General features: G+C 44.1%; 1 protein-coding gene across 1 annotated transcript; it reads right to left on the bottom strand.

Annotated features, from left to right (window-relative positions):
- FBXO43 (F-box protein 43) lies at nt 1-27,362 on the bottom strand. Its single transcript, XM_040432522.1, has 5 exons — nt 27,115-27,362; nt 11,144-12,624; nt 6,034-6,136; nt 1,546-1,734; nt 1-601 (listed from the first exon to the last, which is right to left on the bottom strand). Exons 1-5 carry the CDS (start codon nt 27,163-27,165, stop codon nt 353-355), a joined length of 2,073 nt encoding a protein of 690 aa, XP_040288456.1. The 5' UTR covers nt 27,166-27,362; the 3' UTR covers nt 1-352.

The following is a 27,362-nucleotide window of genomic DNA, read 5'->3' as shown; positions in this document are numbered from 1 at the left end:
GTGACAATAAATTTAAAAAATAAGTTACAAAAACCATCTGTAGATAAAGATAACATATATACAATATAAAACACTAAGTAATATGAACATTACAAGCCTAACACTAGATGTAAAACAGTGGCAATAAGTGCTACAACTGCAACACATTTCCCGCATTGCAATCCATTTTGCCCTGTAATGTGGCAACCTCCAGAGCCACAACTCTTTAATCCATATATCAGCTATGTAGATGTGCAAAATAAGTAAATGTTGTTAGACAAAATATAAAAAAAAAAAAAAAAAAAAAAAAAAAGCTTAAAACTGCCCAGACAAGAAACTAATAGGAGTGTATAAAGAAAAAAATATCAATATATCAGAGCCTTTTCAAGTTGTGCTTGCTCTGGGCACTTCCAGGGACTACATCTTTTTTGCGCACACGCTTTACTGAACCACCGTTACATTCCTTAGAGCCATGAAAAGAACACAAGCAGAGGGTGCAGAAGTCAAAGCCACAGTCTTTTTTAGTGCACTTGCCTCGCTTCTTCAGTGGCTGGTACTTTGCAGGATACTGGCACTGTGGGCACGGTTTTAAAGCTTCATCTGTGAATAAAGTTTTGGCAATCTGCAGAGACAATATTTAATTCTAAAGCGTTTATGAAAAATAAAATGGCACATTAAATGTACACTTCTAAACATCTAAAAATGTCTGCTAGTGCCTCCGGACAGACCAGGTTTCACACTTCTACTAGGCCATTGTAACTTAAAAAGGTTGTCCAGCCAGTCATTTTTTTAAAAGGGCCCTTAAAGGGTTTGCCTTGTCTAAAAGTGATACTTTTGTTGTGTAATAACCTAATACAAGTATCTCATCAATGTACTGTCACCATAATGCCTCCTGTTCTTACTTCTCCTAAGTTACCATGTTTTTATAAAACTGCTCATCTCCAGGGGATACGGCCACCACTGCAATTCAACAGAGGTGGCTGCGCTTGCGCTGTGAAAGGAAACAAAGCCGGTCATTCTTGTGCCAGGATATCAGGAGCTAGTACACAGACTATCATGCATGCGCATTATCTCCTGTGCCTGGTCACCTCGTATTGCCTGTATCTGAAGCGCGTTTTGCCGACTTTGTACATGGGTGCAGCACTTCGGCAGATCCACACAAGCCGCCATCATTTTGTTGAGTCAACCAAGGCTGCCATGAGTGTGGATGCACAGGCCAGTGGGGGAAAATCACAGCATTCCAGCACGACTGGCCTGTGCTGTCCCCGCCTCCGCCCGAAAGTCTGGGCCTGCCGCTCTGAAGATGGGGAGGTGAGTCAACCACTTTAAAAGGGTTAAAGTTTTATTTGATTCCAACAACTCCTTCATAGTGCATGGTTTGTCAGAGAGTGAACATACTGTATCTGGCATAGAAGCTTGTCGGCTCAGCTACACTTGTAGGAGACTGCTGCAGGAATTTGCAGTCTGACAAATAGGGACAAGACAACGTTCACACACAACTCCTCTTTTTGCAGTGTGAGAACTTAACCAAAAGAAAATTTCCAGGCAACTGGAAAACAAACCAACCTTAACATATTCTTGTTGTTTGCTTGCAGACTGAGGAATGGGTGCAGTGCTTTTTGGTGTCAAAAACACACATGAAGAAGTTGGGGTGTGAAATACAGATTTGGCTTGTGCCTGAACAGATTTCAGCGCAGATCTGTTAAGGAGATTTAATCTGGTTGCAGCATCTTCAGAGGAGAATATCCACCCATGCTAAAAACAATAAATGGAAACAATTATTGGAGATTACTGGTCTGTATTGTTTTGGTTGCATTTATAGCATATTTCCACCAGATTTAGTGAATGTAGCAACACAAGGCACTGACGGATAATTGCATTTTTTGTTACACATGTAGCTTCACTGGAGCCAACAGGGGAGCAGTAAGAAAAACTTCTGTTGTCCATCCACCACAGACTACAGCTCTGTCCTCTCTCCTTTCTGTCTATACCCGACTCGTGCCCTCCATTCTACCAGTGACCCAAGACGAACATCCTTCATAATTCAAACCTCACTCCTAATACTTTCTTCGAGCTGCACCTACTCTGCAATGCACTACCCTGGACAATCAGGTTCATTTACAATGTCCATAGCTTTAAGGCCTGGTCTACACTGCGACTTTTTGTAACGAGATTGATTTTAACTATTGAATGACAGCTGCAGTCAAGATTGAATTCAACTGAATGCATTCATTAAGGCCTCATGCACACGACTGTTGTGTGCATCCGTGGCCGTTGTGTCGTTTTCTGTTTTCTTTCGCGGACCCATTGACTCAATGGGTCCGTGAAAAAAAAAAAAAATGCACCGTTTTGCAGCCGAGACAGTGATCCGTGTATCCTGTCCGTCAAAAAAATATGACCTGTCCTATTTTTTTGACGGACAACGGTTCACGGACCCATTCAAGTCAATGGGTCCGTGAAAGAACACGGATGCACACAAGATTAGCATCCGTGTCCGTGATCGTAGGTTACTTTTTATACAGACGGATCCGAAGATCCGTCTGCATAAAAGCTTTTTCATAGCTGAGTTTTCACTTCGTGAAAACTCAGAACAGACAGTATATTCTAACAGAGGCGTTCCCATGGTGATGGGGGACGCTTCAGGTTAGAATATACTAAAAGAACTGTGTACATGACTGCCCCCTGCTGCCTGGAAGGTGCTGCCAGGCAGCAGCCCCCCCCCCTGTAGTTAACACATTGGTGGCCAGTGCGGCCGGCCCCCCCCCCCTCCCCTGTAGTTAACTCGTTGGTGGCCAGTGGGCCCTCCCTCCCCCTCCTAATTTAAATCTCCCCCCTATCATTGGTGGCAGCGGAGTGTACCGATCGGAGTCAGTTTAATCGCTGGGGCTCCGATCGGTAACCATGGCAACCAGGACGCTACTGCAGTCCCGGTTGCCATGGTTACTTAGCAATTTGTAGAACCATTATACTTACCTGCGATGTCTGCATCCGGCCGGGAGCTCCTCCTACTGGTAAGTGACAGGTCATGTCACTTACCAGTAGGAGGAGCTCCCGGCCGGATGCAGACATCGCAGCTCGCAGGTAAGTATAATGGTTCTACAAATTGCTAAGTAACCATGGCAACCGGGACTGCAGTAGCGTCCTGGTTGCCATGGTTACCGATCGGAGCCCCAGCGATTAAACTGGGACTCCGATCGGTACACTCCGCTGCCACAAATGATAGGGGGGGGGGGGGGGGAGATTTAAATTAGGAGGGGGAGGGAGGGGAGAAGGCCCACTGGCCACCAACGCGTTAACTACAGGGGGGGGCCCCACTGGCCACCAACGCGTTAACTACAGGGGGGGGGGGGGGGCCCACTGGCCACCAATGCGTTAACTACAGGGGGGGGGGGGGCTGCCCCCTGCTGCCCGGCAGCAGGGGGCAGTCATGTACACAGTTCTTTTAGTATATTCTAACCTGAAGCGTCCCCATCACCATGGGAACGCCTCTGTGTTAGAATATACTGTCGGATTTGAGTTTCACGATGTAACTCAAATCCGACGGTATATTCTAATATAGAGGCGTTCCCATGGTGATGGGGACGCTTCAAGTTAAAATATACCATCGGATTGGAGAAAACTCCGATCCGATGGTATATTAACTCCTGACTTTACATTGAAAGTCAATGGGGGACGGATCCGTTTGAAATTGCACCATATTGTGTCAACGTCAAACGGATCCGTCCCCATTGACTTGCATTCTAATTCAGGACGGATCCGTTTGGCTCCGCACGGCCAGGCGGACACCAAAACGACTTTTTTCATGTCCATGGATCCTCCAAAAATCAAGGAAGACCCTCGGTCAAAAAAACAGTCACGGATCACGGAAAAACGGAACCCCGTTTTGCGGACCGCCAAAAAATATGGTCGTGTGCATGAGGCCTAAGACTGAATCTGTGTTCAATAGTGTAGCCCTAGCGCAAGGCCTCTATGCACATGACCACGCAAACTGCGGTCTGCAGTGCATGGGCACAGGCCGTGTGCACGCAGTATGTGGACCCATTCACTTGAATGGGGTCTGCAATTCGCACCCCAAAAAAGTAGTGCATGCGCTACTTTTTTTGCGGTGCAGAGACACGGACAGAAAACCCACAGAAGCACTTCATAGTATTTCCAATCCATCAAGTGAATGGGTCCGCATCAGTGATACGGTGCGCACACAGCCGGTACTTGTATATTGCGGACCGGCTGTTCGCGGGCCAAAATATGGGCATGGGCCAACTACGGTCATGTGAATGAGGCCTAAAGACGCCTTAAAACACATCATTTTAGGCAGGCTTCTGTTCTCTAAACAGACTCTTCCCCTCATTTTTCAGAGCGAACACCATCATTCAACACTAATCCTCACACTTACTGCACTACTCTAGTCCGTACAAAGATGGCTGCACCGCTATAGAAAACAGTCAATTTCACCTTGTGTTACACCCATTTCTTTATAGATTGTAAGCTCTTGCGATCAGGGCCATCAGGTCCTAGTCTGTACATGAACTCTCTCAATTGTGTAAAGCGCTGCGGAATATGGTGGCGCTATATAAAGCATATTAATCAACTAAGCCAAAACACTGGCATTCAAGCCACAAATTGTGTCTCAAGATCATTGGTGGCTATAGTTGCTTTATGCTTCTCATAACCTTTTAAAAGTGAAAATGAAAAGTGGATGGGCACGTGGAGTCTCTGCAGCAGAGAATCTACAGCAAATCTGGTCCAAATCTGCAGCGACAACATCCGCAACAAATTATGTGGATTTTGTTGTTGAAATTATGCAGATTTGCCACAGATTTCACCCTCTCCACTGCAAAGGCTGAAATTTGTGGCAAACCTCAACAAATCGACATGCTATTGATTTAAAATCCACATGCATGTCAAGATATGGGTGGACATATCTGGTGCAGACACTCTCCACAGCACACGGATGAGACTTTTTTCCAGTTTGCATACCACGCTACATATTTACGCCACATGGAACATGATATGATGAACATTCACTTTAAGCTGGCCCTTTAAGGCCAAGTTGAAAATACTTTTATATTGTGTTGAAATGGAGACAAACTGAAAAAGTGTTTTCCAGGAGTTCGACAATGATGACCTTTCCTCAGGAGAGTACATCAATATAAGATCAGTGTTGATCAGACCCCTGGCACCCTCCGCCAATCAGTTGTTTGAAGCAGCAAAGGTGCTCCAGTGAGGCCTCTTAGGCCAGTGTCACTACATTCATCGGTTACATAGCCTAGGACCTAGGTGCAGCACGGTCCCATTCAAGTGAATGGGCCTGGACTAGTATACCAAGCACAGCCGCTATACAAATGCAAAAGCTGTGCTTAGTAGGATGTGAGAAGACTACAATCTCTGGAGTGCCACGACCTCAAACAGACAATCAGTAGAGTGCCAGGAGTCTGATCCCCACCGATCTGATATTGATGACTTATTCTGAGGATAGGTCATCAATATTGAACTGCCAGAAAACCCCTTTGGGGAAGATTCACACGACCGCACTCAGTCTGGGAAACATGGGCCATTTGTCAGCATCATCTCCCAGACCCAAATTGACTGCATCATAGCGGGTCGGTTTTTTATCTGATCAAGTGTATTGTACTGTACTCACATGATTGTGTATTGTACTGTACTCACATGATTATGTACAGTACAATAGAAACTGACTGCATCATATTAAAAAAAACAAAAAAAAAAAACACTATAATGCAGTCAGTTCAAGTCAGGGGAGCCACAGTCTGTCGAGGAAAAGCAGACAATGTGAGGACCACGCTTTCCGTACAGAGCACAGTTGTGTGAATCAGCCCTCAACCATAAAGGATCCTAATGAAATCCAATGGATCAGTTAACAGATAAATTTGGATTATAAAAATAAAATAAAAAAGTCAAATGGATGTTTGAAGAGTATAGCCAAAGGTGATGGAAACAGATACTAAACCCAAATGTACACATCTCCACCAGCTTCCCTAATGCATCCCTTTATCCAACAGGTTTACTGTCAGGGCATCAATTGTTGCCTCTTACCTCGGTTTCAACTCTTAACTTTTTCAGGAACAATTTTCTTCTTTGATTAGCATCTTTATCTTGAACCACCATTTCTCGCCATTCCTTACTGACTTTCCAAATGCTAGGAAACAATAAGAAAAATATATTAATGTACATTTCTGTTAAAAATAAATTACAAAAAGAATACACAACTATTGCCTATAAACTCCTGAGAAATATCATTGGATCAGAGGTTGCAATACATTTTTTTCAGAATAGTATAAATACACTTTTTGGCACAGTATTTTTAGCCAAGGGGGAGTTTGAAGTTTGCAGTAATTGAAATAATACGTAGGCAGACATAACATTGAAGGGGTTGTCTCACTCCAGCAAATGGCATTTATCATGTAGACATCACATACACCGCTCGTTTCCAGGGGTTATGACCACCCTGCAATCCAGCAGCAGTAGCCGTGCTGGCACACTATAGGAAAAAGTGCTGGCCTATGTGCGCTCCCACGGTCCAGGCAATCAAAGAGGTTGGTCTTTTTCCCATAGTGTTCAAGCACGACCACCACTGGTGGATTGCAGGGTGGTCGTAACCCCTGGAAATGAGCAGTGTATGTGATGTCTAAATGATAAATGCAGTGTATAATGTGCTTAAAAATTAATCAAGCCAGCAAGGAAAGCAATATGGAGGAGAATACATTAGTAAGTGCCTTGTATTACCTTTCTCTACATAAGTGCCATTTGCTGCAGTGAGACAGCTTTTTTTTCCAATCAACTCATTATATATCCATCTACAGTGCTGTGCGAGGATTTTTTTGGGATAATGGTTCTGCCTCATTCACACATCAATCGGTCAGTGATTTCCATCAGTGATTAGAGCCGCACCTGATTTTGGCTCAAAAACACAGAACATGGGCAGATCTTTCCCGTATACCTTATGTCTGGAGGCTGCACTCCTGGTTTTGGCTCACAATTCGGGATGAGCAAACTTTTGCTTTCAAGTTCGGCGTACAAGGTTTGGGTTATCTAAGAAGTCCGTTATGGATTCCGCTCCCACAGACCTTAACTTATTATCCGTGGTAAAGGAATCCATAATGGAATTCTTAGATAACCCAAACCTTATACACTGAACTTGAAAACACAAGTTTGCTCAACACTAGTCACACTGACCAGAACACAGACGTGTGAACGAGGCTAGGGAACCTGTCACCGGGATTTTGTGTATAGAGCTGAGGACATGGGTTGCTAGATGGCCACTAGCACATCCGCAATACCCAGTCCCCATAGCTCTGTGTGCTTTTATTGTGTAAAGAAACCGATTTGATACATATGCAAATTAACCTGAGATGAGTCCTGTCCCTGACTCCTCTCACGTACAGGACTCATCTCAGGTTAATTTGCATATGTATCAAATAGTTTTTTTTTTTTTTTTTTTTACACAATAAAAGCACAAACTATTTGATACATATGCAAATTACCCTGAGATGAGTCCTGTACGTGAGAGGAGTCAGGGACAGGACTCATCTCAGGTTAATTTGCATATGTATCAAATCGGTTTCTTTACACAATAAAAGCACACAGAGCTATGGGGACTGGGTATTGTGGATGTGCTAGCGGCCATCTAACAACCCATGTCCTCAGGTCTATACACAAAATACCGGTGACAAGTTCCCTTTAAGCTGTAGTTTTTACTGGTACCATAAATTACAGCTTGTCACCCTGACTGAACCCTACAAATAAATCTCAGCCTTGTACCAAATTCTCCAAATCAAAAAGTATGGGACTAAATTGGGGATCAAGACTGTGTGCCTCATTACCTCAAGCTTGCTTCTGATTTGAATCTTAAAGGGGTTAACTGACTATCCTCTGGATAATTTATCAGCATCTGACCCGGGACCGCCACCAATCACCTGTTTGAGAAGCCCCGGCGCCCCTTAGTGCAGTGGCCTCCTCACTGCTTCTCCTAGCCCTCTGACATGACCACCTGTCACTTGACCTAGGCGCAGCTTAGTCCTATTCACTTGAAAAGGGCCGGTTATGCTCCTAGGCCACGTGACTCGCTTAGTGTAAGCAGCAGGATGGCCACGGTGCTCACAGGGCTCTCAAACAGCTGATCAGCAGGGGTCCTGATGTCTGACCCCTATTGATCAGATGCCGATCGAACAGATGTGTTACAAAGTCTGATAACCGCTTTAAATCCCTTTCAAAAGTATTAATATCTCTAATTCAGACAGATTTTTGAAAGTTGCAAAGGCTACATTTCAATTTCCAAATAGAAAACAAACCCTGGGGTTACAGATGTGTAGCAGACATGTTACATTATTTGCAGGCCTGCCCAGTATGTCTGGAATAGGATATATTCACACACACTATCCAATGCATATACCCTTAACACTTAGCTAGACTCTTTCTGGACAGTCACCCAAAGCTAACATTCTCAACTTACCCCGCAAAAAATAAGCCCTTATGGCTGCATGAACAGAAAATTTAAAAAAGTTAGGGCTATTGGAACGTGAGGAGTTAAAAAAAACAAAAATGGGCCTGGGACTTAAGGGGGTTAACACTTTTTCAAGTGAGTATTTTACTTTTTAAGGCCTCTTGCATACAAACGACTGTTCAATGAAAGGCCAACTGTTTTGTTCCGCAAAACACAGAATGCACGCGGATGTCATCCGTATTTTTTGTGGATCGCAAAATACATACGTATTTTTTTTCCCCATTTAACTTTAAATGATTAAAAGGGAGTCTGTCACCTAATTTTCAGCAATATAACTAAGAGCACTGCCCCACAGAAGATTGCAGACACATCCCAGACATACCTGTGTGCACTGTGTCTGTATTCCATCTCCAGGAAAATCACTTTTAGGCCTCATGCACACAAACCTGCGGCCCGAGTGCATTCCATATTTTGCGGGACGGAACAGCTGGCCCCTAGTAGAACAGTACTATTCCTATAGGACTTTTTTGCGGAACGGAAATACGGACATACGGAAAATTGAATGCACACGGAGTAACTTCTGTTTTTTTGTTTGTTCGTTTTTTACAGACCCATTGAAATGAATGGTTCCGTATACGGTCCGCAAACAAAAAAATAAAATGGGACGGACAGAAAATACGTTTGTGTGCAAGAGGCCTTATTCTGATGGAAAACAGCTCCCAAGTGCCGAGCTGAAAGTGAAAGTAAAAGAGCTTTCACTCCTGACTCGATTTCTAACGGCTACATCTTCTGATATAGTGGATATAATGCTATGATTCTGGTATCGTTTGAAAAGGTTGGAATGCCAGCTTTCAAACAAGGTCAGGTTCATATTTCTAGTGGCTACCAATCCCAAGATATGAGCAACTAAAGCAGCCCTCCCCTCTTCAGTCTGGTTTGCTTTGGGCACTTGCAGCAGCAGAATAAAAGTGCTTTTCCTGGACATGGAATACAGACACAAAGTGCACACGGGTATGTCTGGGATGTGTCTGCAATCTTCTATGGGGCAGAGCTCTTAGTTATATTGGTGAAAAGCAGGTGACAGACTCCCTTTAAAAGTTTAAAGTGACTTTGGTCTGCAAGTCCTCACCCCCTATTTTCCCTTCACTCCTTCCTTTTCTCACTCACAGGTGAACCATAAGGGGGAGACTTATCCAACTGGTGTAAAGAACTGGCTTAGTTGCCCATAACAACCAGATTCCACCTTTCATTTTCTAAAGGAGCTGTGAAAAATGAAAGGTGGAATCTGACTGGTTGCTATGGGCAACTAAGCCAGTTCTCATTTACACCAGTTTGATAAATCTCCCCCTCTGTTCTTTAACCATATTAACTTACAAAATATGGAAGTGGCTACTAACACCACAATCTGGAAAGGATCACCCCTAGTTTATACTTGCAGTGTGGCGGTCTCAGGAGGACTTTCTCTGCGATATTCCCCAATGCACCTTACATCAGAACTATCAGACATTCTGCTTGTTGCTGCCCCATGTTGTACGTCACACTGACAAAATACAGAACTGCCAATAAGCCAAAAGAGATGCAATCCTGGCTATTGCCTAATGCAGTTCCTCCTCACTCTTCGACCCCCCGTCTCCTATTTTTAAATGACTAGTTGGAAAAATTGTGAAAAATTCTCATTAAAAAGAAGATTTAGGAAAAAAAATTAATCGGTTGGATTAATACTCCTCTCAAAATTGCTTCATTGACATTTCAGCCTTGAGGTGTCAAATGGTTGATAAACTGGAACTGCAGTCCGGACTGAGGACGCCTCAGGTCTGAAGCCTCAGTTTGTGCCACTGAAGCCATGTTACATTTTGCACCAGTTAATCACCGATTTTTTTATAAACTGGATGCATTTAACTACATTTTCTAATGCAGTTTTCCCATTTAGCGTAAACCATTCACTCAGACCTTATCATAGTGGCAGATGTATGATAAACCGCAAGCATCTTTAGACTGTTGTGTCTAAAGACACATTTACACATACAGAGGTGCAGCCGATTGTCGGGAAGGAATTGCTCTTACGCAACAGTCGGCTACTCATGAAGTGGAGGTCAAGTTCTGCAGTTACATGCACCTCCACAGTATGAGGACAAGCAATCGCTTGACCACATACAAAATCATTCCCTCTGGGCAGAAGTGTGCGATTAAGATCTCATGATCTGCTGCCCGGGAACTATGATTGAGGTGTCCGCATATCCGATCTGCGGCAACTCCAGAAGGGCAGATTATTGGGAATGAGCGCTCGTAGGAACGTTCATTCCCAATAATCGGCCCAAATATCGGGCTGTGTAAATCCACCTCAACTTTACACCACCTATTCAATGGCTTAGCTTACGCCAGAATATTTGCACAAACTTTTAGTGCATTTTGGCAAACATCACATTTTACGCCACATTCCCTTTCCTCTAAACCAGAGAAGCCCAACTTGCGGCCCTCCAGCTGTTCCAAAACTAAACTCCCAGCATGCCCTAATAGCTTTAGGCTGTCCAAGCATGATGGACATTGGTTTTGAAACAGCTGGAGGGTCACAGGTTGGGCATCCCACACTCCCTTGTCTAGACACATTGGTGAAGCAAATTGTGTCCGAAGTGGAGCACCTGTAAGCATGGCCCCAATCATCAAAAATTGGAAATAGTCATTGGCCTCTCATTCCACATTTACCTGCAAAGACTTTCCACATTCAAGACTTTAAATATAAATGTGATTATATGCTTCAAATTTCTGTATTTTAATTCAGCTAAAATATCTAGTTGTTCTAGGCCCATTTTTCTGCCAATGAGTCTTGTCAGTTCATCCTCAGACACATCTGCACAATCCAGACTGCTCACAAGTTCCTGCATGGTGGGCCGTTGTAACCTTTTCTGGGTGCTTCTTTCTACCATTGCACGAACTACCCGCAGGGCAGGTGTGCCCGTTAAATCCGCAACCATTAAGAGAGAATTGTTTGCGCTGTCGTCAAAACTGAACTCGCTTTCTTCTGTTACAGAGTTCCTTGTCATTTTTGATTTGTAGGATGAACTCAAGAAAGGAGTTTCCTTAGATTCCTCCTCAACTTCTGACTGGGAACCTCTTTCACGCAATGTTGATAATCTCCTGCAACGATCCAGTTTTCGCAGACGATTTTTACTATGAGAGGACTTGGAGGTTTCTTTTTGCTTCTGGATAAGTTCCTGAAAGGAGCCATCGTGATCGGTCATAGAGTCTTGTGACTTATCCAGGCTGAGTGAATGAAAAGCACTGTCCTCAGTTACGGAATCTTCAAGGTCTGTTACTGGTGTGCAGGTTGGGGTGCATAAATCAAATCGAAAACTTGCAGCAAGGTTACTAATGGGGGTCTGAAATGCCTCGTTAGTATTGGAGATGTGTGTGGGTGTGGCGTGTAATTCTGTGAGGTTTGCTTCATTAACACTCAGAATGCTGTCATCAGTTGATTCTGTTGAGTGCTGAACCGGCGACAGGTTTTCTACCTCTGGAAAAGGAACAGCGTCACCTTTAGTTTCATCTATGGTGGAACTCCTCTGCTGAGCAAAAGAAACCCTATACTTTTTGCACGACATGCTAGAATCGCTCTCAATTTTTAAAGTGCTTGTTGCGATTGGTTTGTAGGCATCTCTTGGAGAGTCAAAATTTTGAGAAAGGTCTGCCTCGAAACTAGGATATTTCTGGACAGTTGCCTTCCATCCTGATATTTCCTCTGAACCATCTAAAGCATCAAAATCCAAATTCCCGCCAGAGGTAGCCTTAGAAAGAAGGAGTCGACGTCGCAATGAGAAGTCTTTTTTAGCAACTCGTGGAGTTTCACACATATCTGTAGTGTAACTACCACTCTTTGAGTGAGCTCCAGGCTCCAAGACAACTTTGCGGATAGGGGAGCATTCCAAAGTGGTAGGATCTATATTTTCCGAATTCTCAAAGTCCTGAGATGGAGTTCCACTGTCTAAAGAATCACGGCTACTTTCACCAGAGTCTGGACTAAATGCCTTTAGAGAGTCATTGTAGCCACTGTCTTGAGATAAATACATGAGGCAGTTTCTGTGGACAACATGCTTCTTTGCACCCGCTATAAAACTGCTTTGATTTACAGCGGGACTGTCTAAAACCGATCTTTTGTATGCCATTTCCAATTTCTTTCGTCTGCAAGCCTGTAAAATATAAATGACAATGTTACATTGTATAAGAAATCACAAAAAAGAGAACATGAAATTGAGTTTAATAATTAAGCCTGAGAAACCTGACGGTACATTTGAAGCACTGTTTATCACCCACTGCTGCTTTGCTCATGTCCCTGCACAATCAGGCTGCATTGATATATAAAAGGCTGATAAAACTGGGTAACTACATGAATATGTTTTATTGCTCCTCACCAAGTACAGAACCGCATAAAAGTTGCTTAAAATAAAATATTCAGGTTTTGCCAAATTCTACAAAAGCAGAAACAAACCCCCCAAATAATGCTCCGCAGTACAAGTATCATACTCAAATAACAATCAAAATATACTGTATAGCAGCAGGTGTATACATGTCTTTATATTATACATTTAAGACACTAAGTGGAAGATTCATTATGACCAACATTTTCTGTGCAATTATCCATATTCCCTGCACTGCCTGAGGAGGCACCCGTTATGGCGAGGTGTAGGCCTAGGCATAAATTAGGCGCATCCTCCAGCAGTCCAACACCTAAATCTACAGCAGTTCTGATTTCGGTTTTCATTTATGCCAGAAAAAAGATAAATGTGCCGAGCCCACTGGCCCCACCCCCTCCCTTGCAATGCCTCCTTTTTCGGAAAGTTGCAAGGGCGATGTACAAGCAATATTTTGTCACAATGGTGTTTAAAAAAATAAAACAAAACATAAAATGTATAAGGAGATGTGTCTCCCCCTAAATCTATTCCAGGCCCATAACACATCAGCAATAAAATACAATTTAGGGGAAACCCAAAGCTCACCAGAACAATGGAAATTGATAACCAACATGCCCTAACCAGCAGATTACCCATCAAATAGGACAAAATTACCCAATTAATGGCCAAAATGTCTACACAATGTTCAGAGACTAATGTTAGACTTATCACTCACCATCAAGATTGTATCCCAATGGGCTGTCCCTATGTAACTAGCCAATATCCCAATAATCCCTCAGATTTCAGCTTGGCTTTGTATATTTTGGCGGCCCCTCTTTTCTAGTCTCACCAAATTGTTCACTCAATATGAATAGGGGGATGTTGGCTGAATCCAGTATATTGCCAGTCACTTCCTCGCCTGAAGAATAACCACTTCTACTCCACCTATGGCAGCTCTCTCCTGCAGAATCCATATCCTCAGATCAGCCGGGATTACAATGTATGGTGCCTCTGTCAGCAGATTTGTACCTATGACACTGGCTGACCTGTTACATGTGTGTTTGGCAGCTGTAGGCATCTGTGTTGGTCCCATGTTTATATGTGTCTGCATTGCATTAATATATGCAAATGAGCCTCTAGGAGCAATGGGGGCGTTGCCATTACTCCTAGAGGCTCTACTTTCTCTGCACTGGAAGCGCCCTCTGCACTCTTATGGACTAGTCATGATTACATTTACACTACCTGGCCTCGTTAAAGTGCAGAGCCTCTAGGTGTAACGGTAACGCCCCTGTTGCTCCTGGAGGCTCATTTGCATACAATACATAATTTTTGGGGTCACCTATGAAGATGGGACCAACACAGATGTCTTCAGCTGCCAAGTGCACATGTAACAGGTCAGTTAATGGATGTCATGCAGTAGACATCTAAAACTCTTAGGGCTCTTTCACAAGAGCGGATACCGTGCATGTCATCCGCTGCGTGAATGACAGACATGGAGCATTAACACGATTGTGATTTTGTAGTAAAAAGGTCACAGAGAGGCACGGAGCATTATCAATCATGTTAATGCTCAGTGTCTCTGCTGTCTGGAGCGGGGCTTGGCTGTCTTTTACGCAGCGGATGACGCGCGTGGCATCCGCTCGTGTGGCCTTAAAATCATCCCTAAAACCAAATTAGCTGGAGAAATTTCTGGGTCTTATATAACCCATGAATTAGGAGTACCCGAGACAGTCTGTGCACCCAGCACAGCAACAAAAGATAAGGTAAAGGGAGCTTCCATATTTTTAGTTTGTATAAAAAAAATACCTCAAAATTCATGGCATAACCTAAAGCTTATATTACACTGGCAGATAGTCTGCCCGATCTTAGCTAGCCAAGTGTTCATATGAATTCTCGTTAGCGATGATCTGGCAGTGTAAGGCTAGGGCTACACTGACTTTTTGATAACATCCGTATTACATAAGTTTTTTTTGCAGATCCATTGCAACAATGACTGTCCTTATCTGCAAAATGGACATGCGGATAAATGTAATGCACACTGCATCATTTCCGTTTTTTTTGCGGACACATTGGAGTGAATGGTTCCATATACGGTACTGTAAAAAAAAAACAAAAAAAAAAAACAACTTATATTTAGGAGGAGATCACCGGGAAGAAACACCTCTCTCACAACAGTCGCCTAGAAGATCGCTTAGTGTAATATAAACTTATAAGTCAGACTGTCTATTCCTGCAGCAGATTTATCTCAGGGGCTCGGGCTGAATGATGAAAGTGTTGCAGATCCTAATCTGACTGTATACCACCTATTGGTTGACTTAGGGCTCATACACACAACTGTATTTTTTGTCTTTTTTTTGCACCTTGTATGCGAAACCATTCACTTCAATGGAGCCTCAAAAAATTTAAATAAACAAGCACACGGAAATTCCCCATGTCTGTTCCGCAGAAAAATTTATCAGTCCTATCCTTGTCCATAATGCGGACAATAACAGGACAAGTTCTATTATGGGCCGGCTGTTCCATTCCGCAAAATGCATAATGCACACGATTGGTATCCACGTTTTACAGATCCACAATTTGGGGACCGCAAAGCAGCAGTGTGGTGTGAACGCACTCTTACTGCGAGACAGATTCATGCACCAGAATTATGGCAAAGTTGCGTGACTGGCCCCCTTTCCTGTGAAGCCCCACCACCTTCAGGCATGTAGAAACCCTAGATAAGCCAAACCACCACTTTAGTCAGCTTTTTGGTGCAGGCACATTAGAAAATTTGGGCCAATGTTTGGCAGACTTTACTATAGAGACGAGAAAAAAATAAAAAAAAAAAAAAATAAATGCACAAGATGAAGATACTCATGAACCCCCTTTCTCTTGCCAGCTTGGATCGCCATGTACGTATGCTGTAAGTTTCTGGGCTTGTGCGATAGCCCTGAACAACTTCCCTAAACTTCATCCATCAGTAGAGGACAGCTGCTTCCAGCAATAGGTGTATGTATTACAGGACCAAGGAAACCATGAGACTTGGACCTGTAAAACTTGGCCATGGTGGGGGCTGAACGGTTTTATCCAACAACTCACAGTAATACCGCACAAACAAGGTGGTCGGGAGCTACTGCACATGTGCGGCTATGCGGGCTCCCGGCCACCACTTTCTTGTGCATTGAGCAAGCACGGCCACCGTAAGAGCCCCACCGATCTGATAGATATCCTGTGGATAGGGGAAAGCTTGTTCTGACCGGAATTTTGCCTTCCTCTGGATCAACTTGCAGGATGACAGGCCGAACTGGATGGACAAATGTCTTTTTTTGGCCTTATGTACTAGGTTACCACTTTAATAAGCTGCTAGTAAAAATCCCATAGACTTCATTATACAACTGCAGTCTATGCTATAATTGCAAGCACAAGTCCCGTAAGGCTAGTTACACACTTGCTTATACAGATCCAGCAAAGAACAGCCAGAATGCAGTCTGGCAGAAATCCAGCCACAACGTGGCAAATATGCCGCAAGACAGAGATTTTGCTCCAGCCAATTCCCGGAATCCTATGCAGGCACACCCTGCCGGAAGGCTGTACTGGCCGTGTGAAAGTAGCCTAAGGGGATTAAAAATGCAAAAAATAAAAATTGTATTAAGGATTACCCCAGGTCTTTGCTGCAAAAGATAGGGCATGTCCTATCTTTTGCCGCATGTTAACCACTTCCCGCAACTGTAACGCCGAAAGGCGTCATTGCGGCGGCTCCCCCAGGCTACGCTAACGCCAATAGGCGTCATCTCGCGTGAGCCGAGATTTCCTGTGAACGCGCGCACACAGGCGCGCGCGCTCACAGGAACGGAAGGTAAGAGAGTTGATCTCCAGCCTGCCAGCGGCGATCGTTCGCTGGCAGGCTGGAGATGTGTTTTTTTTAACCCCTAACAGGTATATTAGACGCTGTTTTGATAACAGCGTCTAATATACCTGCTACCTGGTCCTCTGGTGGTCCCCTTTGTTGGGATCGACCACCAGAGGAGACAGGTAGCTCAGTAAAGTCCCACCAAGCACCACTACACTACACTACACCCCCCCCCCCCCGTCACTTATTAACCCCTTATTAGCCCCTGATCACCCCATATAGACTCCCTGATCACCCCCCTGTCATTGATCACCCCCCTGTAAAGCTCCATTCAGACGTCCGCATGATTTTTACGGATCCACTAATAGATGGATCGGATCCGCAAAACGCATCCGGACGTCTGAATGAAGCCTTACAGGGGCGTGATCAATGACTGTGGTGATCACCCCATATAGACTCCCTGATCACCCCCCTGTCATTGATTACCCCCCTGTCATTGATCACCCCCCTGTAAAGCTCCATTCAGACGTCCGCAGGATTTTTACGGATCCACTGATAGATGGATCGGATCCGCAAAACGCATCCGGACGTCTGAATGAAGCCTTACAGGGGCATGATCAATGACTGTGGTGATCACCCCATATAGACTCCCTGATCACCCCCCTGTAAAGCTCCATTCAGATGTCCGCATGATTTTTACGGATGCACTGATAGATGGATCGGATCCGCAAAACGCATACGGACGTCTGAATGAAGCCTTACAGGGGCATGATCAATGACTGTGGTGATCACCCCCCTGTCATTGATTACCCCCCTGTAAAGCTCCATTCAGATGTCCGCATGATTTTTACGGATGCACTGATAGATGGATCGGATCCGCAAAACGCATCCGGACGTCTGAATGAAGCCTTACAGGGGCGTGATCAATGACTGTGGTGATCACCCCATATAGACTCCCTGATCACCCCCCTGTCATTGATTACCCCCCTGTCATTGATTACCCCCCTGTAAAGCTCCATTCAGACGTCCGCATGATTTTTACGGATCCACTGATAGATGGATCGGATCCGCAAAACGCATCCGGACGTCTGAATGAAGCCTTACAGGGGCATGATCAATGACTGTGGTGATCACCCCATATAGACTCCCTGATCACCCCCCTGTCATTGATTACCCCCCTGTAAAGCTCCATTCAGATGTCCGCATGATTTTTACGGATGCACTGATAGATGGATCGGATCTGCAAAACGCATCCGGACGTCTGAATGGAGCCTTACAGGGGCGTGATCAATGACTGTGGTGATCACCCCATATAGACTCCCTGATCACCCCCCCTGTCATTGATCACCCCTCTGTAAGGCTCCATTCAGACATTTTTTTGGCCCAAGTTAGCGGAAATTTTTTTTTTTTTTTTCTTACAAAGTCTCATATTCCACTAACTTGTGTCAAAAAATAAAATCTCACATGAACTCACCATACCCCTCACGGAAACCAAATGCGTAAATTTTTTTAGACATTTATATTCCAGACTTCTTCTCACTCTTTAGGGCCCCTAGAATGCCAGGGCAGTATAAATACCCCACATGTGACCCCATTTCGGAAAGAAGACACCCCCAGGTATTCCGTGAGGGGCATATTGAGTCCATGAAAGATTGAAATTTTTGTCCCAAGTTAGCGGAACGGGAGACTTTGTGAGAAAAAAAATTAAAAATATCAATTTCCGCTAACTTGTGCCAAAAAAAAAAAAATTTCTATGAACTCGCCATGCCCCTCATTGAATACCTTGGGGTGTCTTCTTTCCAAAATGGGGTCACATGTGGGGTATTTATACTGCCCTGGCATTCTAGGGGCCCCAAAGTGTGAGAAGAAGTCTGGTATCCAAATGTCTAAAAATGCCCTCCTAAAAGGAATTTGGGCACCTTTGCGCATCTAGGCTGCAATAAAGTGTCACACATCTGGTATCGCCGTACTCAGGAGAAGTTGGGGAATGTGTTTTGGGGTGTCATTTTACATATACCCATGCTGGGTGAGAGAAATATCTTGGTCAAATGCCAACTTTGTATAAAAAAATGGTAAAAGTTGTCTTTTGCCAAGATATTTCTCTCACCCAGCAAGGGTATATGTAAAATGACACCCCAAAACACATTCCCCAACTTCTCCTGAATACGGCGATACCACATGTGTGACACTTTTTTGCAGCCTAGGTGGGCAAAGGGGCCCATATTCCAAAGAGCACCTTTCGGATTTCACAGGTCATTTACCTACTTACCACACATTAGGGCCCCTGGAAAATGCCAGGGCAGTATAACTACCCCACAAGTGACCCCATTTTGGAAAGAAGACACCCCAAGGTATTCCGTGAGGGGCATGGCAAGTTCCTAGAATTTTTTATTTTTTGTCACAAGTTAGTGGAAAATGCTGATTTTTTTTTTTTTTTTTTTTTCATACAAAGTCTCATATTCCACTAACTTGTGACAAAAAATAAAAACTTCCATGAACTCACTATGCCCATCAGCGAATACCTTGGGGTCTCTTCTTTCCAAAATGGGGTCACTTGTGGGGTAGTTATACTGCCCTGGCATTCTAGGGGCCCAAATGTGTGGTAAGGAGTTTGAAATCAAATTCTGTAAAAATTGACCTGTGAAATCCGAAAGGTGCTCTTTGGAATATGGGCCCCTTTGCCCACCTAGGCTGCAAAAAAGTGTCACACATCTGGTATCCCCGTACTCAGGAGAAGGTGGGGAATGTGTTTTGGGGTGTCATTTTACATATACCCCTGCTGGGTGAGAGAAATATCTTGGCAAAAGACAACTTTTCCCATTTTTTTATACAAAGTTGGCATTTGACCAAGATATTTCTCTCACCCAGCATGGGTATATGTAAAAAGACACCCCAAAACACATTCCTCAACTTCTCCTGAATACAGAGATACCAGATGTGTGACACTTTTTTGCAGCCTAGGTGGGCAAAGGGGCCCATATTCCAAAGAGCACCTTTCGGATTTCACTCGTCATTTTTTACAGAATTTGATTTCAAACTCCTTACCACACATTTGGGCCCCTAGAATGCCAGGGCAGTATAACTACCCCACAAGTGACCCCATTTTGGAAAGAAGACACCCCAAGGTATTTCGTGATGGGCATAGTGAGTTCATAGAAGTTTTTATTTTTTGTCACAAGTTAGTGGAATATGAGACTTTGTAGGAAAAAAAATAAAATAAAAAGAAATCATCATTTTCCGCTAACTTGTGACAAAAAATAAAAAGTTCTATGAACTCACTATGCCCATCAGCGAATACCTTAGGGTGTGTACTTTCCGAAATGGGGTCATTTGTGGGGTGTTTGTACTGTCTGGCCATTGTAGAACCTCAGGAAACATGACAGGTGCTCAGAAAGTCAGAGCTGCTTCAAAAAGCGGAAATTCACATTTTTGTACCATAGTTTGTAAACGCTATAACTTTTACCCAAACCATTTTTTTTTTACCCAAACATTTTTTTTTTATCAAAGACATGTAGAACTATAAATTTAGAGCAAAATTTCTATATGGATCTCGTTTTTTTTGCAAAATTTTACAACTGAAAGTGAAAAATGTCATTTTTTTGCAAAAAAATCGTTAAATTTCGATTAATAACAAAAAAAGTAAAAATGTCAGCAGCAATGAAATACCACCAAATGAAAGCTCTATTAGTGAGAAGAAAAGGAGGTAAAATTCATTTGGGTGGTAAGTTGCATGACCGAGCAATAAACGGTGAAAGTAGTGTAGTGCCGATTTGTAAAAAAGGGCCTGGTCTTTAGGGGGGTATAAACCTGTGGTCCTTAAGTGGTTAAAGGCTATGTAGGGGCAATTATAATTTTTTTTATGATTTCATTATGGGCTAAAAAAATTAAATAAAAAATAAAATCACATTAGCCGGACCTGTCCTGCCACTAATGCAGTGTGCCCCCAGACTGCCGCTCTGTCCCTATTGACTATAAAGGGGGGTGGGGGAGGCTGCCGGAACAAAACTACGACATGTCCGACATTTATTCCGGCAGCCTCTCGCCGGAACACCGCACCCATTATAGTCAATGGGGACGGAGCGGCAGTCCAGGGGCACGCGTGCACTAGCGGGAGGACTGATCCAACAGGCTGTTCACCCGACGGAACAACCTGCCGGAGGTCCGTGCCCCTAGTGTGAAAGTAGAGTCATCTGTAAAATAAAGACTGAGCTATAAGAGCAGAGATAAGGAGCCCTCAGATTAGCTGGCTGACTGAGCAGAGTAAACACCTCTATTAGAGCAGCTCAGCCCTGGGCTCCATATTTGTAATAAAGACCCATTTAAAAAAATATATAAATTTTAGCTCAAAATGAGTACAATGCAATAATTTAAAAAAAATTACCCCAATAGGTGTACATAGCCTTGAAGGATCACAGATCCATTGAAGTCAATGGGTCCACACAGCGATGCACACGGCCATGCTTGTGGTTTTGCAGTCTCACAGGCACAGCAGCTATGGTCGTGTACTTGGGGCCATGTGGTGCTTTTTCTCTGGGTGGAAATTGACCTGCCGTTGTGATTTTGAAACCCACAGTCAATTTTGTCTGCAATGCCAAGGGTGAGATCTGACTCGGGCAAAACCACAAGTAACATGTGGATTCTGGTGCAGAACCAGCAAAATCTGCAAGAAAATCTGTGTGGAAAGTCTGTGGTCTACCCTGCCGTGTGCAGTTAGCTGAAAAGGTCATAAAATGCTTGAAGTATGGGGAGGGGGCACCAGGTTTCTATGGCTTCTGTGTGGGCTCTTCGGGTACGACCACATGGCACGGACACCGCAGTCGAGTACCACACAAAGCTCTAATTACACTAATAAAGACGGCACTGCTTTATTCAGTCTATATTGTTAATAGCCACAAGGTGCTGTAGGCGACCATTAACAACGCAGACCAACTTAGTGCGGTCTTCATTAGTTAACCTCTTCTTCTGGACCTTAAAGATGGTGTCCGCCGGCCCGTTTTACACGAGACACCCAGAGGAAAACTTCTTTGATTGTTGATAACCATCACAGACATTTAACCATTCAGATGCCATGATCAATTGTGACTACTGCATCTGAGCGGTCTTTCCGTGGAGCACGGCGTTAGCCTCCAGCCTTCATAGGAACATGATGAAACTCCCATAGGCTGCTATAGTAAATCATTGCAGTCTATGGAAGGAGTGATCAGATGATCGCAAGTTAAAAGGGTTGTTTCACCTCAGCAAATGCCATTTATCATGTAGAGCAGGCATCCTCAAACTGCGGCCCTCCAGCTGTTGTAAAACTACAAACCCCACAATGCCCTGCTGTAGGCTGATACCTGTAGACTGTTCGGGCATGCTGGGAGTTGTAGTTTTGCAACAGCTAGAGGGCCGCAGTTTGAGGATGCCTGATTTAGAGCAAGGATGCTCAACCTGCGGCCCTCCAGCTGTTGTAAGACTACAACTCCCACAATGCCCTGCTGTAGGCTGACTGAGAATGCTGGGAGTTGTCGTTTTGCAACAGCTGGAGGGCCGCAGGTTGAGCATGCCTGATGTAGACGAAGGTAATACAAGGCACTTACTAATGTGTTGTGATTTTCGGAGGCAATATGGACAAAGAACCAACCAATGTGCATGCCCACGGTCCCAGCCATCAGAGAGGCCAGCACTTATTCCTATAGTGTTCAAGCACAGCCATTGCTGCTGGATTGCAGGGTGGTCGTAACCATGGAAACGAGCAGTGTAAAATGTGATGGAAAAATGAATCCAGCCAGCAAAGGAGGCAATATGGACAATCAAATAAACTAACAGGCACTCAGTCACCGGGAACTGTACCAAAGACAATTATTTATTAATTACACTCAGATGTATATAAACAGAAATATATAAAAAGATATCTAAAAAAACAAAAAAACTTTTCTTAAAAAATAAAACTTGAAATGTTGTTCTCCCATCCGCTTCACTTTGAAATATGGACAATCACAACACATTAGTAAGTGACTTATATTAACCACCTCCGGACCGCCTAATGCAGATTCACGTTCCGGAGGTGGCAGCCCTGCGCAGAGTCACGCATATACGCGTCATTTCGCGCGAGCCGAGACTTCCTGTGAACGCGCGCACACAGGCGAGCGCGCTCACAGGAAGGGAAGGTAAGAGAGTTGATTTCCAGCCTGCCAGCGGCGATCGTTCGCTGGCAGGCTGGAGATGTGTTTTTTTTAACCCCTAACAGGTATATTAGACGCTGTTTTGATAACAGCGTCTAATATACCTGCTACCTGGTCCTCTGGTGGTCCCTTTTGCTTGGATCGACCAACAGAGGACACAGGTAGCTCAGCAATATGTAGCACCAAGCACCACACTACACTACACCCCCCCTGTCACTTATTAACCCCTTATTCACCCTTGATCACCCCATATAGACTCCCTGATCACCCCCCTGTCATTGATCACCCCCCTGTAAAGCTCCATTCAGATGTCCGCATGATTTTTACGGATCCACTGATAGATGGATCGGATCCGCAAAACGCATACGGACGTCTGAATGGAGCCTTACAGGGGCGTGATCAATGACTGTGGTGATCACCCCATATAGACTCCCTGATCACCCCCCTGTCATTGATCAACCCCCTGTAAAGCTCCATTCAGATGTCCGTATGATTTTTACGGATCCATGGATCGGATCCGCAAAACACATACGGACATCTGAATGGAGCCTTACAGGGGGGTGATCACCCCATATAGACTCTGATCACCCCCCCGTCATTGATCACCCCTCTGTAAGGCTCCATTCAGACATTTTTTTGGCCTAAGTTAGCGGAATTATTATTTTTTTTTCTTACAAAGTCTCATATTCCACTAACTTGTGTCAAAAAATTAAATCTCACATGAACTCACCATACCCCTCACGGAATCCAAATGCGTAAATTTTTTTAGACATTTATATTCCAGACTTCTTCTCACGCTTTAGGGCCCCTAGAATGCCAGGGCAGTATAAATACCCCACATGTGACCCCATTTCGGAAAGAAGACACCCCCAGGTATTCCGTGAGGGGCATATTGAGTCCATGAAAGATTGAAATTTTTGTCCCAAGTTAGCGGAAAGGGAGACTTTGAGAAAAAAAATAAAAAATATCAATTTCCGCTAACTTGTGCCAAAAAAAATAAAAATTTCTATGAACTCGCCATGCCCCTCATTGAATACCTTGGGGTGTCTTCTTTCCAAAATGGGGTCACATGTGGGGTATTTATACTGCCCTGGCATTCTAGGGGCCCCAAAGCGTGAGAAGAAGTCTGGTATCCAAATGTCTAAAATGCCCTCCTAAAAGGAATTTGGGCACCTTTGCGCATCTAGGCTGCAAAAAAGTGTCACACATCTGGTATCGCCGTACTCAGGAGAAGTTGGGGAATGTGTTTTGGGGTGTCATGTATACCCATGCTGGGTGAGAGAAATATCTTGGCAAAAGACGACTTTTACCATTTTTTTTATACAAAGTTGTCTTTTGCCAAGATATTTCTCTCACCCAGCATGGGTATATGTAAAATGACACCCCAAAACACATTCCCCAACTTCTCCTGAATACGGAGATACAACATGTGTGACACTTTTTTGCAGCCTAGGTGGGCAAAGGGGCCCACATTCCAAAGAGCACCTTTCGGATTTCACTGGCCATTTTTTACAGAATTTGATTTCAAACTCCTTACCACACATTTGGGCCCCTAGAATGCCAGGGCAGTATAACTACCCCACAAATGACCCCATTTTGGAAAGAAGACATCCCAAGGTATTCGCTGATGGGCATAGTGAGTTCATGGAAGTTTTTATTTTTTGTCACAAGTTAGTGGAATATGAGACTTTGTAAGAAAAAAAAAAAAAAAAAAAATCATTTTCCCGCTAACTTGTGACAAAAAATAAAAAGTTCTATGAACTCACTATGCCCATCAGCGAATACCTTAGGGTGTCTACTTTCCGAAATGGGGTCATTTGTGGTGTGTTTGTACTGTCTGGCCATTGTAGAACCTCAGGAAACATGACAGGTGCTCAGAAAGTCAGAGCTGCTTCAAAAAGCGGAAATTCACATTTTTGTACCATAGTTTGTAAACGCTATAACTTTTACCCAAACCATTTTTTTTTTTATCAAAGACATGTAGAACAATAAATTTAGAGCAAAATTTATATATGGATCTCGTTTTTTTTGCAAAATTTTACAACTGAAAGTGAAAAATGTCATTTTTTTTGCAAAGAAATCGTTAAATTTCGATTAACAACAAAAAAAGTAAAAAAGTCAGCAGCAATGAAATACCACCAAATGAAAGCTCTATTAGGCTACTTTCACACTAGCGTTCGGGTGTCCGCTCGTGCGCTCCGTTTGAAGGGGCTCACGAGCGGCCCCGAACGCATCCGTCTGGCCCTAATGCATTCTCAGTGGAGGCGGATCCACTGAGAATGCATCCGCCTGCCAGCACTCAGCCTCCGCTCCGTGAGCGGACACCTGAACGCTGCTTGCAGCGTTCGGGTGTCCGCCTGGCCATGCGGAGGCGAGCGGATCCGTCCAGACTTCTAATGGAAGTCAAGGGGGACGGATCCGCTTGAAGATGACACCATATGGCTCAATCTTCAAGCGGATCCGTTCCCCATTGACTTTCAATGTAAAGTCTGAACGGATCCGTTCAGGCTACTTTCAGACTTAGAAATTTTTCTAAGTAATAATGCAGACGGATCCGTTCTGAACGGATGCAAACGTCTGCATTATCGGAGCGGATCCGTCTGATGAAACATCAGACGGACCCGCTCCGAACGCTAGTGTGAAAGTAGCCTAAGTGAGAAGAAAAGGAGGTAAAATTCATTTGGGTGGTAAGTTGCATGACCGAGCAATAAACTGTGAAAGTAGTGTAGGTCAGAAGTGTAAAAAGTGGCCTGGTCTTTCAGGGTGTTTAAGCCATGGGGGCTGAGGTGGTTAATGGGTTATTTTATCTCAGACCATGGGGGCATATCGCAGAGGTGGGACCCGCACCTACAAGGAGAACAGACCCCGGGTTTCCCGGGGTCCGTCCACCACTAGGCGCAGCTCCCCGCCTCTCATTGAAGTGAATGGGAGCGCACCGAGCATGCGCGGCCACCACTCGCCTATTTTCGGCGGCTCCATAGAAATGAATGCAGGACGGCTGCACATGCGCCCTCCTCAACTTTCTCTGCTCTGTTCTCCTTGTAGATCCGGGTCCCTCTGGGACCCGCACCTATCAGACAATGGGGGCATATCCTAGCGATATGCCCCCATTGTCTAAGATTGGAAAAACCCTTAAACTCTCTCTACATGATAAATGTCGTTTCCTAAAGTGAGACAACCCCTTTAAAGTCCCCTAGTGGAATTAAAGGGGTTGTGCAGGGGTTTTATACCGATGACCTATCCTCAGATCGGCAGGTGCCCAACACTCCCGCCAATCAGCTGTTTGAAGAGGCGGCAGCCCTCCATTCTGAGCTTCCTCTTCATTACACTGCCCCTCATCTCCCTGTAGCGGCGGCGTAGTGTAATAAGAAGTACTCGCTACATTCATGTAAAAACCATAGACATCACCACATTACAAAACACCTGTTAGGTGAATGCCATAACCGAAATAGAAAACTGCTGATTTTGCCCAAAATGGAAAATAAATTTACTAAGTTCTTTTTTTTTTTTTTTATGTATTAACACAAGAAAATCTATATAAAATGTGGCATCGCTGTAATTGTACTGATCTGGAGAATGAGGTAACAGGTCAGATTTACCACATTATGAAATATGAAATTCATATTCCTATGGGGGAATTGCACACCCCCCACCAAAAAAAAAAAAAGATATTCAAATTTTTGTTCCAGCTTCTCCTTCTCCCTACATCGTAGGCAATACTGAACGGTGCTTTTAAAAAGTGCAACTTATTCATCAAAAAAAAAAAAAAATTATATAAAAATATATATATATATATATATATATATATATATATATATATATATATATATATATATATATATTTTAAAAATCTTAATAAAATTCTTCATAAAGATGTGAACGGAAAAATGAAAAGCTATAGCTAAAATAAAGATGCAAACAAAAAAAATTCAAATCGCAGGGTCATGCAGGGGTTAGGGTCCGCGGCAGCACGCAGGATCCTCAAGCGCATCTCAGTCGTGTCGCAACCGCGTGGCGTGGTCGCACCTCACATCTGGATTTCAGCCGTAAACCATCCTAATGGATGTGGATGGGATGTATGGGCGCAGCAAGGACACAGCCCCAATGCCATTTGAAGAGCGCCACCAATTGTATACCTATATGGCGGTCATCTATGTGTGCCATGGACTGGACTCCCATAGTAAACCAGTACAGGGGTATATTCACTACAATGTATGGCAGAGAGAAGCCCTGGCTCCCCAGCTGCTGTCAGACTACAACCCCCATCCTCCAGATACCGGGGTAGTAATACTTCACCTTCAGTCCGTGCAGGAAGCTCCAGCAGCCATGCTCATAGCTCTCCTCCATCAGAAGAAACTACATCAAACAAACCAGACAGATAGACAGACTGCCAGAAGCTGGAGGCCGTCACTGACAGCTCGGCTCACACTGACAGACCCCTCCTCACTCCTTTATTACTACAGTCACAAGGACGTGACAGTTTTCCTATGGCAACGCCAGTCCTGCTCGCTATGGGAACTGCTCTCCGCGTGCCCCAAGCCGGC

Source organism: Bufo bufo, chromosome 5 (assembly GCF_905171765.1).
Source record: "Bufo bufo chromosome 5, aBufBuf1.1, whole genome shotgun sequence".
Taxonomy (NCBI): Eukaryota; Metazoa; Chordata; class Amphibia; order Anura; family Bufonidae; genus Bufo; species Bufo bufo.
This window is presented reverse-complemented; position numbering and strand designations above follow the sequence as displayed.